At 50.9% G+C, this 18672-nt stretch overlaps 1 protein-coding gene across 4 annotated transcripts in view; it reads right to left on the reverse strand.

The window, feature by feature from the left end:
* CPEB2 (cytoplasmic polyadenylation element binding protein 2) overlaps window positions 1-16345 on the reverse strand; it is a 120104-nt gene extending 103759 nt beyond the window's left edge. For all 4 annotated transcript variants that reach the window (XM_073647375.1, XM_073647358.1, XM_073647366.1 and 1 more), the window contains exon 1: window positions 15003-16345. In XM_073647375.1, the coding sequence (XP_073503476.1) occupies window positions 15003-16109 (1107 nt within the window). In that variant the 5' untranslated portion in view covers window positions 16110-16345. The remainder of the gene's footprint in view (window positions 1-15002) is intronic.
* Window positions 16346-18672: the final 2327 nt, after the last annotated feature.

Below are 18672 nucleotides of genomic sequence, written 5' to 3' on the forward strand. Positions count from 1 at the left end.
CAACATCTGAACCCGACCTCAATAATCACGTGGATCATTATCTGGATCACACTCTGGATCCATGCCTGAATTCCCACCTCAATCATCACATAGATCACTATCTGGATCACCATGTGGATCTCCACCTGGAGTGTCCACATGTAATTCCTACGCCACTAATGCTCAAGAAACACAAAACTATGTTCAAATGTGGTGTAAACTGTTTTTTTGTGCAGAAAATCTACTGTGTTTATAGAAATTTTCATTTCATGAATACTCGTGCCCACGGTGCATTAAAAGAAGCTGCAGAAATGTGTATTTTTGGCGCTTTGTTTCCCCACAGACATCTCTAGGAAGCCTGAAAAATGCATAGATCGCTATTGTGTTTTAACTGCAGAATTTCTGCCCTAAAAAAAACACTGTCTCAAAACAGCAAAAAAAAACAACCAAAAAGGGAAGATGCATCAGAAACAGAAGCAAATAGCTACTATATATTTTAGTACAGAAAAAAAGCTGTGGAAAAAAACTGCAGCATTTTCACCAGGGCTGTGGAGTCGGAGTCGTGGAGTCGGTGCTCATTTTGGTGGAGTCGGAGTCGGTATAAAATGGACCGACTCCTAAAATATATAATAAATTGGGTACAGTAGTTCAATGCAGAATGTGCTGAATATTTTTTCATAGGAATTTGGGAAAGTTATGAAATGTCATATAAATGGCTTTTCTATTGCTGATCTAAGGCTACATTCACACACAGCGTTTTTGCTGTGTTTTTTGAGCATAAGTTTTTCAGCTGCAAAAGAACATCAGCTTTTTAAAAAAACGCATCACCTGAAAGGTTTTTGAGCTCATAGATAATGTTTTCAATAGCAAAAACAGATTAGAAAAACGCAGCACAAACTGACATGCTCATTCTTTGTGAGGATCCGTTTTTGAGCCCAAAAACGGATCCTCACAAAACGATGTGTCTGAATGTCATATCTTGAAACCCACTGACTTTGCTGGGAAGCCCAGAGTCACTGCATTTTACTGCAAAAAACAGATCCGCAAAACGCTGTGTGTGAATCATGGCCGTAGCCAGCGAGGGGCAGGGGGGGCAGCTGCCCCCCCCCCCCCTAGAAGCGGGGGCACGCACCTATCAAAACTCACTTGTATGCTGCAGTGCTCCCGTCCTGCACCGGCTCCAGACTGCAGGGGGCAATCTCCCCTCCTCTGTCCTGTCTTCACCAGAGAGAGGAGGGGGAGGGGTGCCTGCCCTGCACAGGATCCGATTCCTGGGCCCCGAGCTGGAGAAAGTGAAAGTACTACTGCTCATCTCTGTCACAGGAAGGTAACTAATGCTAATATTGTAGGTGATTATTATGTGCTCTCTGTACAATGTGTGAACTAAATGTGCGATATGTGCAATGTACTATTTGCTGTCTGTAGCTGTCATCTGTCTATCACACTCTATCTATCCCTCCATGTATTCATCTATCTATCCATCCCTCCATCTATCTATCCCTCCATCTATCCTTTCATTTATTCCTCTATCTATCCATCCATCCCTCTATCTATCTATCCATCCTTTCATCTATCCCTCCAGGTATCCATCCATATGGCTATCTATCATCTATCTATCCATATATTTATCCATCCATCCATCCCTATATCTATCTTTCTATCTATCTATCTCTCCAGCTATCCATTCCTCTATTTACCTATCCATCCCTCTATTAATCTATCTATTCCTCCATCCATCCCACTATCTATCTATCCATCCCTCCATCTATCTATCTATGACTTTATCTATCTTATCTATCTTATCTTATCTATCTATCTATCCATCCTTTCATCTATCCCTTCATCTATCCCTCCATCTATCCATCCATATGGCTATCTATCATCTATCTATCCATATATTTATCCATCCATCCCTGTATCTATCTATCTATCTATCTATCTCTCCATCTATCTATCCCTCTATTTACCTATCCGTCCCTCTATTAATCTATCTATTCCTCCATCTCTCCCACTATCTATCCATCCCTCCATCTATCTATCAATCCCTCCATCTATCTAATTAAATAAAAGCAATATATGTGGGAGTCGGAGTGGTGGAGTCGGAGTCGGTGTAAGGGAAATTGAGGAGTCGGAGTCGCAGGTTTGGCTTACCAACTCCACAGCCCTGATTTTCACATGTGAGAACATGGCCAAGGGTGTATCAGTCACAAGCTTTACCCGTAATTAGTGATATGAAATGTGTAGCTCCTCTGCCTTTTGCGGAGCTACTACTTCTTCCATGCTGGGAGTTGTCGTTTAGTCACAATTGCAGAGCGGCATGTGCACTGGCGCAGGGTGAGAATGTACTGTATACACTTCTAGGTGTATATATCAGGAGGAAGATTAAGGACGGACTCTCCCAGGAGAGATAGATAGTAAAGGTTCCTCAGAGTGGGTATATTTTAAGAAAAGTGATGGTGTGGAGGGCATGTGACTTCCTTATGACTCCGTCCCCACGCTGATCTCAGCTGTGTACTGCAGGAAAATGGACAAAAGGTTAAAAAAGAGCAACCACATAGTCCATATCCTTACAAATAGGACACGTGAATGGAAAAATCACCAAGCTCGTCAGAGGAGGAAGCTTATAGGGTCACACAGTGTACGGCAATGTGAGGCCTCATGTGATGTCCTACAGGGTACGTGACCCTAAAAGTGGGGCGCAAGGTTGAGCGCCAACAAGCCGACCTACCTCGGTGAGAGTATTCAGATATAGGGCTTGGGCAAAACATATATTCCTACAACTTCAAGCCCATATTTAGGCCTCAAAAAAGAAATAGGGACTATGAGGAGTTTCTGCTTTGAGAAATAACGCCGGAGAGGGTATGAAACGAGTTGCTCCTTGATCACACCATGGATCTATGCAATTAGCTTTTAAAATTTTGTTTAAATACATTTTTGGATTTTTAAGAAGCTGGGATCTATCATTTTTTTTCTATGAGGAGTATCCCTAGTGCTGCTGAATAGCCATGGGGGCCATTTCAAGGGTAGAATTTTTTTTAAAAACATCCTAAAGTAAAGATCTGTCATTTGCCATGAATATGTTATTTTTTTACCCGCTGTAATTGCCGCTGTTCTCCTGGATCCGGCGATGTTTTTCTTTTGTTTCTGCGCCTCTCCATTCCTGAGATACGGCCTCTTCTTCACAGTATAAAAATTTAATCTGGATATCCAAGTGGGTGTGGTCTTGCCCATACAAGAGTTGAGGATCACTCCCACTTGACTAAACAGACTAGAATTATATACTGCAAAGAGGGGGCCGTATCTCATGAAAGGAGGGGCGCAGGAACAAAAGAAAAACAGCGCCGGATTCAGGAGAACGGCGCCATTTACACCAGGTATAAAAAAATACATTTATGTCAAGTGATTGGTCCCCTTAAAATGAAATAAAGGCAGTAACTAAAAATATCCCCTAATACAGCACTCCGTAGGTTTAGGAGTGCAACATAAGAAGGGCTATACAAGGCTAAACAGGAAGAAAATAATGCTACAAAATTAGGTTTTAATGCCACCGCTACAAAAATCACATGCAACCATAGGTCACACAGCTACAAGTCTGTCATTCACTTTCATCCTATATAGTATACACTGCACATAAAATATATTTTTGCAGTATTATAAATACTAAGTAGAGTTGGTGCGAATTGATTGGGAAGACCCGATCCTTCGGCCGGGTCAGTAATCTGTGACCCTGAGAACAACCTCCGACCGATCAGCATCCGCGGCTCTACTTTTGATTAGCCGGCCTGGCGTGATGTCACATGATGTTGCGCCAGGCCGGCTAATCAAAAGCAGAGCCGCGGATTCTGAGAGGCAGTTATTAGGGCTTCCACAGATTACTTATGTGTCTGATGGACCGCCTCCTGGAAACTTATTCACACCAACTCCAATGCTAATATAATAAAAAGTGCCCTGACACATTCTAAAAAACAATTGGGACAGAAATTTTCCGTTGTATATGAATGGGTTTAGCGGAAACCAAATTTACGTACATGAAGAAAAAGGGACTTTCCGCGCTGCTGCTGATCAGTAATAAGGATCCAAAATAGAGGGTAATGGTATAGCGGTTATTGATTAGTCTTCAACAATACGTTTCGGAGTTATCCCAAACTTCTTCTTCAGGACATAACCATGTAAGTTTGGAATAACTTTGAAACGCGTTGAATAAGACCAATGAATAACACTATACCATTAGCCTCTATTTACATCCCTATTACTGATCAGCAGCGCGGAAAATCCACAACTTTGCTCCTTTTTCCACATTACATCAGCCAGATACGTACGAATAGCCAGCATGCTATGTCACATTACTTCAGCCAGATACATACGAATAGCCACCATGTAATGTCACATTACTTCAGCCAGATAGTAAGAATGGCGACCACGTGATATCACATTACTTCAGCCAGATACGTACGAATAGCCACCATGTAATGTCACATTACATCAGCCAGACTCAGAGCGGGTCCTCCTCTCACCGCAGGAGCTGGACCTGCTGCAATCCACTGGCTCCAGTTTATTGTAACGTGAAAATGTTGGATTCATTGGTAAAAATAATGGAGTAAAGACCAAAACATTCAGGTGCCGATTCATTGTTGCATATTGTAATTTTTTTTTTGTCTAGTTTTTGGTGTTTTTTTTCCTTTTTTGTTGATTTTTTAAAAGGTCCATTTGATATGCGTTTGCCTATTTTTATTTTTTTAAGTCTGTCATTGTGGGTGAAGTTTGGGGTTCCAGTCCCCCACCCCACCCCACCCCACCCTACAAAATTTTAGCGTAAAATCTGCGACATTGTAGCGGAACATGCAAAGTCGTAAAACAGGTTAAAGACAAAGATAAAAGAGCATTTTTCGATTTTGCACGAAATTCATGAACGTGCGCCATCTTGAAGAATTAAGTTAAAAAAAAAAACTATAAAAAACAAAAAAAAGAGTGAATTTAAAGAAAAAACGGAAATGAAAAATTGGGCTCTCAAAAACATTCATTGAATTAAGTCCCTTCCAAAAAAAAAAGTAAAACATAAATTCTCTAAATTGCCCAGCGAGTGCCCGCTGCCAACGAAAAAGACTTATAGAACACTAAACCTCCTCGGCTCTGCCAAAGACATTTTTGAAACCGAGCCCGAGTGACCGTCTCTCCGTGTCTGACATGAGGGGAGGGCGATTAGTTTGCAACAGTAACTAAAATTAATGCGAAGGATTAAGGGATCATCAGTTTTTTTTTCACAGCCGCCCAGTTGCCCCGGGATCATTTTTGCTGGTTGTAAAGGTTTCGCTCGGCCAAACGGATATATTAAAAAGCTGAACTCGTCACGTCTATTAAGAGCGGCCATTAATAGCCCTGGGGAACATCTGAAGGTGGACAGACCCCAAAAATAATCTGCCTGCCACAGTAGCAGCCACGTTGGGGGCTGTGCCAATGGGCATGAGGCGGCAGCTTCTTCATCCATTCATTAGGAACGACGGAGATCTGTCACTGCGAGATAGTGAGCAACCATATTGGGTGGAAATGGCTGATAACAGAGAAGAGTCCTCCAGTAGAGAGACATCCGAATATATCAATTCTGCTTGACCAATCATATCCGCTGATCAGCTGTTACTGGTGGCGACCGGACGTTCCGAAACACAGCAGCCCTGGGAGTTGCAGGCGTGTGACCTGCGATTTGAATACATGCGATCACATGCAGACTAGACGTGAGCAGCCTCGCTTAGTGCAAGTGTACTGAGCGAGGCAAGACACGTCTAGTTGGAATGAGGTCGGATAGTTCCACACCAAAAAAAAAGCACGTAATGATCTGCAAGGCATGGAGGGGTCAAGTGCTAGGGTTAGAAAACAGGAGTCCCAGCCCATCATATGACAAGCCCTGATACTGTGCAGGAATATGCTGTCAGCCCTTGTTTTCTTGCCCCGTTCCACCAGGACCACCAATGATCAATCCTATGGAGCTGGGTTACATTTCCATTCATTATTGGCATGTGACCATATAACAAGCCTAAAGTGAGTGGGAAGACTGCACTACACCAGGGTTCTAATAGTATAATGCACCTTTACCTATTCACGACCACTGATAAGCAACAACTAACTAGAAGTAACCCTATCATTGCCTTCTAGTCAGCAACCACATCTCCCCACGCTACAGTACGGCCTGTATGATGATGGGGGTTATCATCATGGCAGCAATGATGGCAAACATGAGGTGATCTCCGGTAGATAAGTATTACTGAGAGCATACACCGCTAAACTCATGATAAGAGTCCATGTACATGGATAGAGTGCGGATCCATGCAGGACGGACCGGTAATGTGGCATCTAAAGACTGACAGAGGCCTATGCTAATCAGCAAAAAAGTGTCACATTTCTGCAGAGGTAATAGTACCTTGCAAGGTGAAACTGCTGCTACAGAGAGTTATCAGGTCCTGTGTCCCTCCACCCCAATGCACGTTTCGCCCAGCTTCTTCTGGGGGCATATACTGTAGTTAGGAAGAATATGGTGCATCACATAGATGCCCTATAGGATCGAGCTCCGTTATGGACCCATATTAACTCCAATTTCATAGACAGATAGATAGATATAGAGATACTGTAGATAGATACTGTAGATAGATAGATATTAGATAAATAGATATGAGATAGATACTGTAGATACATAGATATATAGATACTGTAGACAGACACATAGATATATAGATACTGTAGACAGATGACAGACAGATATAGTATAGATAGATAGATAGATAGAATATAGATAGATAGATATGGGATAGACAGAAGGTGAAACTGCTGTTACAGAGAGGTATCAGGCCCGTGTCCCTCCATCCCGACGAATGTTTCGCCCAGCTTCTTCTGGGGGCATATACCGTAGTTAGGAAGAATATGGTGCCTCACATAGATGCCCTGTAGGGTTGCGCTCCGTTATGGACCCATATTAACTCCATTTGCATAGATATATATATATAGATAGATACTGTCGATAGATACTGTAGATATATAGATAGATACTATAGATAGATAGAAGGTGAAACTGCTGCTACAGAGAGGTATCAGGCCCTGTGTCCCTCCATCCAGATGCATGTTTCGCCCAGATTCTTCAAGGGGCATATACTGTAGTTAGGAAGAATATGGTGCCTCATATAGATGCCCTGTAGGGTTGAGCACGGTGGGTTTATAGCATCCATGTGCCTAGATAGACAGACAGACAGATAGATGCTATGGCTCTGGTGACTGGCCTCTGGGATAGTTGCACATGACATGAGCTTTTTCCCCTCTCAGGGATTAGTAGCAGCTATATATGAAGCAGAGCTCACTGAACGATCTGTACAATCCCAATGAATTGCACCAGTTACTAATTCAGCTCTGCTGCGTCTGTGTGCTGCGGATGGCTGTTCTTCAGAGGGGTTCGGTGACCAATAATGTTACCACAATCTGTCCTATGTATGAGTCTTTGATAATAATTTGGGCAGCATCCATTACCCCGACCATTGCAGATACACAGGCCCCAGTAAACAAGCGGAGACATTTCCGAGCCAGTAATTATGTGAGTGAACATCAGCAGATCGTGATGTCGGGTTTTCTGCCCTGTAAGATATACCTCAGCAAAACATGGGGAAAAAAGGGAAAACAATTGGGGAATTAAAGGCTTTATCCGGCCTTGTTCAGTTTCAGATGGTGAATGCCATTTAATCCCTGTGCTGACGGAGAGGACTGCAGCGAGCGCTCTGTGATGTCCTGCAAAATCCCCTCTCCTACCAGAGCTGTACACAGCTATTAATAAGTGACTGCAAACAAAATAGCGCGCACCTCACCGCCGATGTGGGGGACAAAAGAGAGCGCACCTCACCGCCGATGTGGGGGACAAAAGAGAGCGCACCTCACCGCCGATGTGGGGGATAAAAGAGCGCGCACCTCACCGCCGATGTGGGGGACAAAAGAGAGCGCACCTCACCGCCGATGTGGGGGATAAAAGAGCGCGCACCTCACCGCCGATGTGGGGGACAAAAGAGAGCGCACCTCACCGCCGATGTGGGGGATAAAAGAGAGCGCACCTCACCGTCGATGTGGGGGACAAAAGAGAGCGCACCTCACCGCCGATGTGGGGGACAAAAGAGCGCGCACCTCACCGCCGATGTGGGGGACAAAAGAGAGCGCACCTCACCGCCGATGTGGGGGACAAAAGAGAGCGCACCTCACCGCCGATGTGGGGGACAAAAGAGAGCGCACCTCACCGCCGATGTGGGGGACAAAAGAGAGCGCACCTCACCGCCGATGTGGGGGATAAAAGAGCGCGCACCTCACCGCCGATGTGGGGGACAAAAGAGAGCACACCTCACCGCCGATGTGGGGGATAAAAGAGCGCGCACCTCACCGCCGATGTGGGGGACAAAAGAGAGCGCACCTCACCGCCGATGTGGGGGATAAAAGAGAGCGCACCTCACCGTCGATGTGGGGGACAAAAGAGAGCGCACCTCACCGCCGATGTGGGGGACAAAAGAGCGCGCACCTCACCGCCGATGTGGGGGACAAAAGAGAGCGCACCTCACCGCCGATGTGGGGGACAAAAGAGAGCGCACCTCACCGCCGATGTGGGGGACAAAAGAGAGCGCACCTCACCGCCGATGTGGGGGATAAAAGAGCGCGCACCTCACCGTCGATGTGGGGGACAAAAGAGAGCGCACCTCACCGCCGATGTGGGGGACAAAAGAGCGCGCACCTCACCGCCGATGTGGGGGACAAAAGAGAGCGCACCTCACCGCCGATGTGGGGGACAAAAGAGAGCGCACCTCACCACCGATGTGGGGGATAAAAGAGAGCGCACCTCACCGTCGATGTGGGGGACAAAAGAGAGCGCACCTCACCGTCGATGTGGGGATAAAAGAGAGCGCACCTCACCGTCGATGTGGGGGACAAAAGAGAGCGCACCTCACCGCCGATGTGGGATAAAAGAGCGTGCACCTCACCGTCGATGTGGGGATAAAAGAGCGTGCACCTCACCGCCAATGTGGGGGACAAAAGAGCGCGCACCTCACCGCCGATGTGGGGGACAAAAGAGAGCGCACCTCACCGCCGATGTGGGGGATAAAAGAGCGCGCACCTCACCGCCGATGTGGGGGACAAAAGAGAGCGCACCTCACCGCCGATGTGGGGGATAAAAGAGCGCGCAGCTCACCGTCGATGTGGGGGACAAAAGAGAGCGCACCTCACCGCCGATGTGGGGGATAAAAGCGCGCACCTCACCGTCGATGTGGGGATAAAAGAGCGTGCACCTCACCGCCAATGTGGGGGACAAAAGAGCGCGCACATCACCGCCGATGTGGGGGACAAAAGAGAGCGCACCTCACCGCTGATGTGGGGGATAAAAGAGCGCGCACCTCACCGTCGATGTTGGGATAAAAGAGCGTGCACCTCACCGCCAATGTGGGGGACAAAAGAGCGCGCACCTCACCGCCGATGTGGGGTTAAAAGAGCGCGCACCTAGCTGCCGATGTGGAGATAAAAGAGCGTGCACCTCACCGCCGATGTGGGGATAAAAGAGCGTGCACCTCACCGCCGATGTGGGGATAAAAGAGCGTGCACCTCACCGCCGATGTGGGGATAAAAGAGCGTGCACCTCACCGCCGATGTGGGGATAAAAGAGCGTGCACCTCACCGCCGATGTGGGGATAAAAGAGCGTGCACCTCACCACCGATGTGGGGATAAAAGAGCGCGCACCTCACCGCCGATGTGGGGGACAAAAGAGAGTGCACCTCACCGCCGATGTGGGGGACAAAAGAGCGTGCACCTCACCGCCGATGTGGGGATAAAAGAGCGCGCACCTCACCGCCGATGTGGGGATAAAAGAGCGCGCACCTCACCGCCGATGTGGGGATAAAAGAGCGCGCACCTCACCGCCGATGTGGGGATAAAAGAGCGCGCACCTCACCGCCGATGTGGGGGACAAAAGAGAGTGCACCTCACCGCCGATGTGGAGATAAAAGAGCGTGCACCTCACCGCCGATGTGGGGATAAAAGAGCGTGCACCTCACCGCCGATGTGGGGATAAAAGAGCGTGCACCTCACCGCCGATGTGGGGATAAAAGAGCGCGCACCTCACCGCCGATGTGGGGGACAAAAGAGAGTGCACCTCACCGCCGATGTGGGGGACAAAAGAGCGTGCACCTCACCGCCGATGTGGGGATAAAAGAGCGTGCACCTCACCGCCGATGTGGGGATAAAAGAGCGCGCACCTCACCGCCGATGTGGGGATAAAAGAGCGCGCACCTCACCGCCGATGTGGGGGACAAAAGAGAGTGCACCTCACCGCCGATGTGGGGGACAAAAGAGCGTGCACCTCACCGCCGATGTGGGGGACAAAAGAGTATGCACCTCACCGCCGATGTGGGGGACAAAAGAGCGTGCACCTCACCAACGATGTGGGGGATAAAAGAGTGCGCACCTCACCAACGATGTGGGGACAAAAGAGCGCGCACCTCACCAACGATGTGGGGGACATAAGAGCATGCACCTCACCGCCGATGTGGGGATAAAAGAGCGTGCACCTCACCGCCGATGTGGGGATAAAAGAGCGTGCACCTCACCGCCGATGTGGGGATAAAAGAGCGTGCACCTCACCGCCGATGTGGGGATAAAAGAGCGTGTACCTCACCGCCGATGTGGGGATAAAAGAGCGTGTACCTCACCGCCGATGTGGGGATAAAAGAGCGTGCACCTCACCGCCGATGTGGGGATAAAAGAGCGTGCACCTCACCGCCGATGTGGGGGACAATTGTGGGGACAGAGCAGAGGTGTACTGCAACATCTCAAATCTATCCGTCTAATATCTCTCTATATATAATATCCATCCGTCTATCAATCACTCTGATTTCTAATATATATCAGTCCAATAGAGATACTTAATATCAGATATAGATATCTATTTATCTCATATATATTATCTATCACATATCTATCTATTCTATCATCTATTTATTATATATCTATCCATCTATCTCATATCTATCCATCTCTCTCCTTCTCTCTCTCTCCATCTCTCGCCTTCTCTCTCTCTCTAAATCTCTCTCTCTCTCCCTCCTTCTCTCCCTCCATCTCTCTCTCCTTCTCTCTCTCTCTCCTTCACTCTCCCCTTCTCTTTCTCCTTCTCTCTCTCTCAATCTCTCTCACTCCATCCCTCTCTCTCCATCTCTCTCTCTCCTTCTCTCTCTCTCCTTCTCTCTCTCCCTCCATCTCTCTCTCCTTCTCTCTCTCTCCCTCCATCTCTCTCTCCATCTCTCTCTCCTTCACTCTCCCCTTCTCTTTCTCCTTCTCTCTCTCTCCATCTCTCTTTCTCCTTCTCTCTCTCTCATTCTCTCTCTCTCCATCTCTCTCTCTCCATCTCTCTCTCTCCTTCTCTCTCTCTCCTTCTCTCTCTCTCCTTCTCTCTCTCCATCTCTCTCTCTCCTTCTCTCTCTCTCCTCTCTCTCTCCTCTCTCTCTCTCCTTCTCTCTCTCTCCCCTTCTCTCTCCATCTCTCTCTCCTTCTCTCTCTCTCCTCTCTCTCTCCATCTCTCTCTCTCCATCTCTCTCTCTCCATCTCTCTCTCTCCATCTCTCTCTCTCCATCTCTCTCTCCTTCTCTCTCTCTCCATTTCTCTCTCTCCATCTCTCTCTCTCCATCTCTCTCTCCATCATACCTCATACCTAGCTAATATCTGCCCCATCTATAGATCCATCCTATATCTTTCATGTGATTATGGGCTCTGGCTTCAGCCAGATGGGTCCAGGAGCCAATTTGACTTCTCTAATGGATTTTTTCCTCCGCTGAGGCCTAGAAGATAAGTGGCCGCACATAAATATCCACGCCATGACTGATATGTGTCAGGCCATTACTGGGTGTGAACAATAGTCGTAGGCTGGACCCAGGAACGTCACCGAGGCACTTTACACTAATTAGTGGAGATGTGACAGATGTAGCGGAGCTGTCAGTGCGCTCTGGGGGGCTCTGCTGTATATATATATATACACACACACACATACATACATACAGAGCTCTGCTACATCCGATATAAGCACAGCACTGCAGATCCATTCCCATATGTGACCTTATCAAGTAATGGCAAGAAGAGCAAACATGACCCTAACAAGAGAAGAGACCACGTATATATATAAAATACCGTCTATTATGTACAATTATTACTACACGCATACCATAGCCAAGGACTCCTACACTGGATACCGGATAAGCAGGCGACACTACGTATTTACCATGCAGAACACACAGCGGCCAAAAGCCACATCCTGTATGAGCCAAACAAGCATCCTATTTACTACAGGCGACACTGACATACAGAATAGCCCCGCCATATATACACCGAGTACAGGCGACACTGACACACTGAATAGCCCCGCCATATATACACCGAGTACAGATGACACTGATATACAGAATAGCCCCGCCATATATACACCGAGTACAGGCAACACTGACACACTGAATAGTCCCGCCATATATACACCGAGCACAGGCAACACTGACATACAGAATAGCCCCGCCATATATACACCGAGCACAGGCGACACTGACGCACTGAATAGCCCCGCCATATATACACCGAGCACAGGCAACACTGACACACTGAATAGCCCCGCCATATATACACCGAGCACAGGCGACACTGACACACTGAATAGTCCCGCCATATATACACCGAGTACAGGCGACACTGACATACAGAATAGCCCCGCCATATATACACCGAGTACAGGCGACACTGATATACAGAATAGCCCCGCCATATATACACCGAGTACAGGCGACACTGATATACAGAATAGCCCCGCCATATATACACCGAGTACAGGCGACACTGACACACTGAATAGTCCCGCCATATATACACCGAGCACAGGCGACACTGACACACTAAATAGCCCCGCCATATATACACCGAGTACAGGCGACACTGATATACAGAATAGCCCCGCCATATATACACCGAGTACAGGCGACACTGATATACAGAATAGCCCCGCCATATATACACCGAGTACAGGCGACACTGCTATACAGAATAGCCCCGCCATATATACACCGAGTACAGGCGACACTGACATACAGAATAGCCCCGCCATATATACACCGAGTACAGGCGACACTGACATACAGAATAGCCCCGCCATATATACACCGAGCACAGGCGACACTGATATACAGAATAGCCCCGCCATATATACACCGAGCACAGGCAACACGGATATACAGAATAGCCCCGTCATATATACACCGAGCACAGGTGACACTGATATACAGAATAGCCCCGCCATATATACACCGAGCACAGGCGACACTGACACACTGAATAGTCCCGCCATATATACACCAAGCACAGGCGACACTGACATACAGAATAGCCCCGCCATATATACACCGAGCACAGGCGACACTGACACACTGAATAGTCCCGCCATATATACACCGAGCACAGGCAACACGGATATACAGAATAGACCCGTCATATATACACCGAGCACAGGCGACACTGATATACAGAATAGTCCCGCCATATATACACCGAGCACAGGCAACACGGATATACAGAATAGCCCCGCCATATATACACCGAGCACAGGCGACACTGATATACAGAATAGCCCCGCCATATATACACCGAGCACAGGCGACACTGACATACAGAATAGCCCCGCCATATATACACCGAGTACAGGCGACACTGACATACAGAATAGCCCCGCCATATATACACCGAGCACAGGCGACACTGATATACAGAATAGCCCCGCCATATATACACCGAGCACAGGCAACACGGATATACAGAATAGCCCCGTCATATATACACCGAGCACAGGTGACACTGATATACAGAATAGCCCCGCCATATATACACCGAGCACAGGAGACACTGACACACTGAATAGTCCCGCCATATATACACCAAGCACAGGCGACACTGACATACAGAATAGCCCCGCCATATATACACCGAGCACAGGCGACACTGACACACTGAATAGTCCCGCCATATATACACCGAGCACAGGCAACACGGATATACAGAATAGACCCGTCATATATACACCGAGCACAGGCGACACTGATATACAGAATAGTCCCGCCATATATACACCGAGCACAGGCAACACGGATATACAGAATAGCCCCACCATATATACACCGAGCACAGGCGACACTGATATACAGAATAGCCCCGCCATATATACACCGAGCACATAGAAAATGGCCACAAAGCAGCAAAGCCTGAGGTGGGAGGAAGAAGGACTTTCCTGTGTTATAATGGGGGATGTCGGGTGATATTAGAGGGGATGTGCAGGTCTATAGGCGGGTATATATGGCACGGCAGGGCTATGCTACTACTAATAGTGATTGTACGCTATGGCAGTATACCGCATTGTCATTAGGGCCTAGTGCATCATCCCCACCAGCGGGATCCAGCTTCCATGACAGACACTATTCTGCTCACATATGGACAGCGATGTAGCAGATCTCACCGTGTCATTGCTTAGGGGATATTGTACCGGGTGCACCTGCAGTCCCATGTAATATCACAATGATTGCGATGTCCCCCTATACATATTTGGCATACAGGTTAAATGAGGCAATATTACGATGCCGGTGATCCAGCCTGATCTGCCACCGCTCCTCAGATAAGACACACAGATGTCACCGTGCAGATAAGAGGCCAGGGACGGCGGAGAACAGGACAACCCCCATTTTCTAGATGCAATGATTGTGACTGTGGATGGTGGGTTTTTCACGTTCGATACGGTACCTATCGTTCTGGTATGTAGAGATTGTGCCCACTGGCACAATGGATTGTTGGAAAGGGAAAAAAGCTGGCATTTTAGGGTTAAATACCCCCCCAGATAAAGCAGATCGGACCTGTATAATCTAATAGGATTGTTCTACACAGCCAATAAGAGCAATGGGAACAAAGCAAGAGGGCTTGTTATGTGATGGGAGTAGGGGTGGCAGGTTACCTGATGGTGGTTGTAGTTGTTCCTCTGCTGGAGGAAGGCTGCAGCCTGGTGGTGCTGGGGGTTGAGTTGGGGGCTCACAGGGGACCTCCTGCTCTGCTGCTGCTGCTGGGACATATTCATCTGAGCCGAGAAGGGGCTGCTGAATCCGGGGACGTTGATGCCAGGGCAAGGGTTGGCAGACACCGGGGAGAAGCTGTGGAAGAAGGCCGGGTTGATGGAGGAGGGGATGCCAGGGTAGAAGCTGTCCGGCTCCGGGCTCTGCAGGGCGTTCAGGTTGTGCCCAGTAGGGTGGGGCGCAGACGGCGGCTGCTGGGGGAGCTGGGATGGTGGGGCTGGTGGAGGGGATGAGGTCTGCACAGACCAGGGGGTACCAAACCCGGCCAGTGACGGAGAAGAGCTGGATCCTCCGGGGCTCTGGCTGCTGCTGGCGAGGTCAGGAGATCCGGGGAAGGGGCTGCCCAGCAGGGTGGTGCCCCCGCTCAGGAGGTGCCCGCTCTGCCCGTCCATCTGCAGCTTGTTCTTGGCTGGCAGCTGATGATGAGCACCCAGAGATGGAGGCGATCCCGGCACATGAGGGTCCCCCGCCGCCGCCTCCTCTGCAGAGCAAGAACTGGAGGAGGAAGAGGAGGACGGGGAGACTGGCAGCAGCTTGTCAGGAGCCTCCACACCCAGATCCTCCGCTCGGGGAGATCCCTGGCGGTGATTAGCCTCCCCAGGCTTCTTCAGCTCCTCCCTGAACGCCGCGGAGCTCTCCTGGGGGCTGAACTCCTTCCTCTTGTGCCCCAGCTGCTTGTCCTGGGCTCCGTGCTGCAGCAGCAGGGCCGGCGGGGAGGAGATCGGCTGGTGCCCGCCGCCCTGGAGGTGCTGCCCGCCGCCCTGCTGGTGCTGCCCGCCGCCCTTGCTGTGCTTGCCCGGGGCACAGTTCACCCCCAGCAGCAGCTCATCCTGCATCACCTGCGGGTAGCCGGGCAGGAACAGGGCGCTGCCCGCGGACGAGGGGAACTGCTGGCTGCTCCTGAACGCTCCCCCGCCGAATAAGCCGGCGCCCCCTCCGCTGCCGGCACCGCTCCCGGCCGTCTGCAGTAACCCGAACCCGTAATCCCCCATCACACGTCTGTGGGCACAGCAGCTAAGAATAGACAGATGGCAGGAGGCAGCGTTACTACAGGGAAGCCTCTGCCAGTGTCACAGAGGAGCCGGCATGGAGGAGCCCGGCGGCAGGAGGCTTATGTCACTGTCCTCAGCACTGGGGGGCACATGTAGCCTCGGTGTGTGCCCGGTGTGTGTCCTCTACCTCCCCCCTCCTCTCCTCCTTATGCCGGCTCACCGACTGCAGCGCTGCATTATAAAGGCAGGAAGAGACGTCAGTGTGACGGCCTCATTACTATGTACAGGGACATCCTGCTGTACACGGCTGACACCTCACTGCTGAGGCTGGGGGCTGGGCGAGGGGAAGGGGTTACTGCAGAGAGACCCCTGTGTGACACCTGCAGGGCAGTGTGAGGGGAGACATGGGTGAGGGGAAGGGGTTACTGCAGAGGGACCCCCTGTGTGACACCTGCAGGGCTGTGTGAGGGGAGACATGGGTGAGGGGAAGGGGTTACTGCAGAGGGACCCCTGTGTGACACCTGCAGGGCAGTGTGAGGGGAGGCATGGGCGAGGGGAAGGGGTTACTGCAGAGAGACCCCTGTGTGACACCTGCAGGGCAGTGTGAGGGGAGACGTGGGGGAGGGAAGGGGTTACTGCAGAGAGACCCCTGTGTGACACCTGCAGGGCAGTGTGAGGGGAGACATGGGGGAGGGAAGGGGTTACTGCAGAGGGACACCCTGTGTGACACCTGCAGGGCAGTGTGAGAGGAGACATGGGGGAGGGAAGGGGTTACTGCAGAGGGACCCCTGTGTGACACCTGCAGGGCAGTGTGAGGGGAGACATGGGGGAGGGAAGGGGTTACTGCAGAGGGACCCCTGTGTGACACCTGCAGGGCAGTGTGAGGGGAGACATGGGGGAGGGAAGGGGTTACTGCAGAGGGACCCCTGTGTGACACCTGCAGGGCAGTGTGAGGGGAGACATGGGCGAGGGGAAGGGGTTACTGCAGAGGGACCCCTGTGTGACACCTGCAGGGCAGTGTGAGGGGAGACATGGGGGAGGGAAGGGGTTACTGCAGAGGGACCCCTGTGTGACACCTGCAGGGCAGTGTGAGGGGAGACATGGGGGAGGGAAGGGGTTACTGCAGAGGGACCCCCTGTGTGACACCTGCAGGGTAGTGTGAGGGGAGACATGGGGGAGGGAAGGGGTTACTGCAGAGGGACCCCCTGTGTGACACCTGCAGGGCAGTGTGAGGGGAGACATGGGGGCAGAGAAGGGGTTACTGCAGAGGGACCCCCTGTGTGACACCTGCAGGGTAGTGTGAGGAAAGACATGGGGGAGGGAAGGGGTTACTGCAGAGGGACCCCTGTGTGACACCTGCAGGGCAGTGTGAGGGGAGACATGGGGGAGGGAAGGGGTTACTGCAGAGGGACCCCTGTGTGACACCTGCAGGGCAGTGTGAGGGGAGACATGGGGGAGGGAAGGGGTTACTGCAGAGGGACCCCTGTGTGACACCTGCAGGGCAGTGTGAGAGGAGGCATGGGCGAGGGGAAGGGGTTACTGCAGAGGGACCCCTGTGTGACACCTGCAGGGCAGTGTGAGGGGAGACATGGGGGAGGGAAGGGGTTACTGCAGAGGGACCCCCTGTGTGACACCTGCAGGGTAGTGTGAGGAAAGACATGGGGGAGGGAAGGGGTTACTGCAGAGGGACCCCTGTGTGACACCTGCAGGGCAGTGTGAGGGGAGACATGGGGGAGGGAAGGGGTTACTGCAGAGGGACCCCTGTGTGACACCTGCAGGGCAGTGTGAGGGGAGACATGGGGGAGGGAAGGGGTTACTGCAGAGGGACCCCTGTGTGACACCTGCAGGGCAGTGTGAGAGGAGGCATGGGCGAGGGGAAGGGGTTACTGCAGAGGGACCCCTGTGTGACACCTGCAGGGCAGTGTGAGGGGAGACATGGGGGAGGGAAGGGGTTACTGCAGAGGGACCCCTGTGTGACACCTGCAGGGCAGTGTGAGGGGAGGGAAGGGGTTACTGCAGAGGGACCCCTGTGTGACACCTGCAGGGCAGTGTGAGGGGAGACATGGGGGAGGGAAGGGGTTACTGCAGAGGGACCCCCTGTGTGACACCTGCAGGGTAGTGTGAGGGGAGACATGGGGGAGGGAAGGGGTTACTGCAGAGGGACCCCCTGTATGACACCTGCAGGGCAGTGTGAGCGGAGGCATGGGGGCAGAGAAGGGGTTACTGCAGAAGGACCCCTGTGTGACACCTGCAGGGCAGTGTGAGGGGAGACATGGGGGAGGGAAGGGGTTACTGCAGAGGGACCCCTGTGTGACACCTGCAGGGCAGTGTGAGGGGAGACATGGGGGAGGGAAGGGGTTACTGCAGAGGGACCCCCTGTGTGACACCTGCAGGGTAGTGTGAGGGGAGACATGGGGGAGGGAAGGGGTTACTGCAGAGGGACCCCCTGTGTGACACCTGCAGGGCAGTGTGAGCGGAGACATGGGGGCAGAGAAGGGGTTACTGCAGAGGGACCCCTGTGTGACACCTGCAGGGCAGTGTGAGGGGAGACATGGGGGAGGGA

Source organism: Phyllobates terribilis, unplaced genomic scaffold (assembly GCF_046119375.1).
Source record: "Phyllobates terribilis strain yellow unplaced genomic scaffold, ASM4611937v1 Scaffold_1__5_contigs__length_1240528914, whole genome shotgun sequence".
Lineage (NCBI taxonomy): Eukaryota > Metazoa > Chordata > Amphibia > Anura > Dendrobatidae > Phyllobates > Phyllobates terribilis.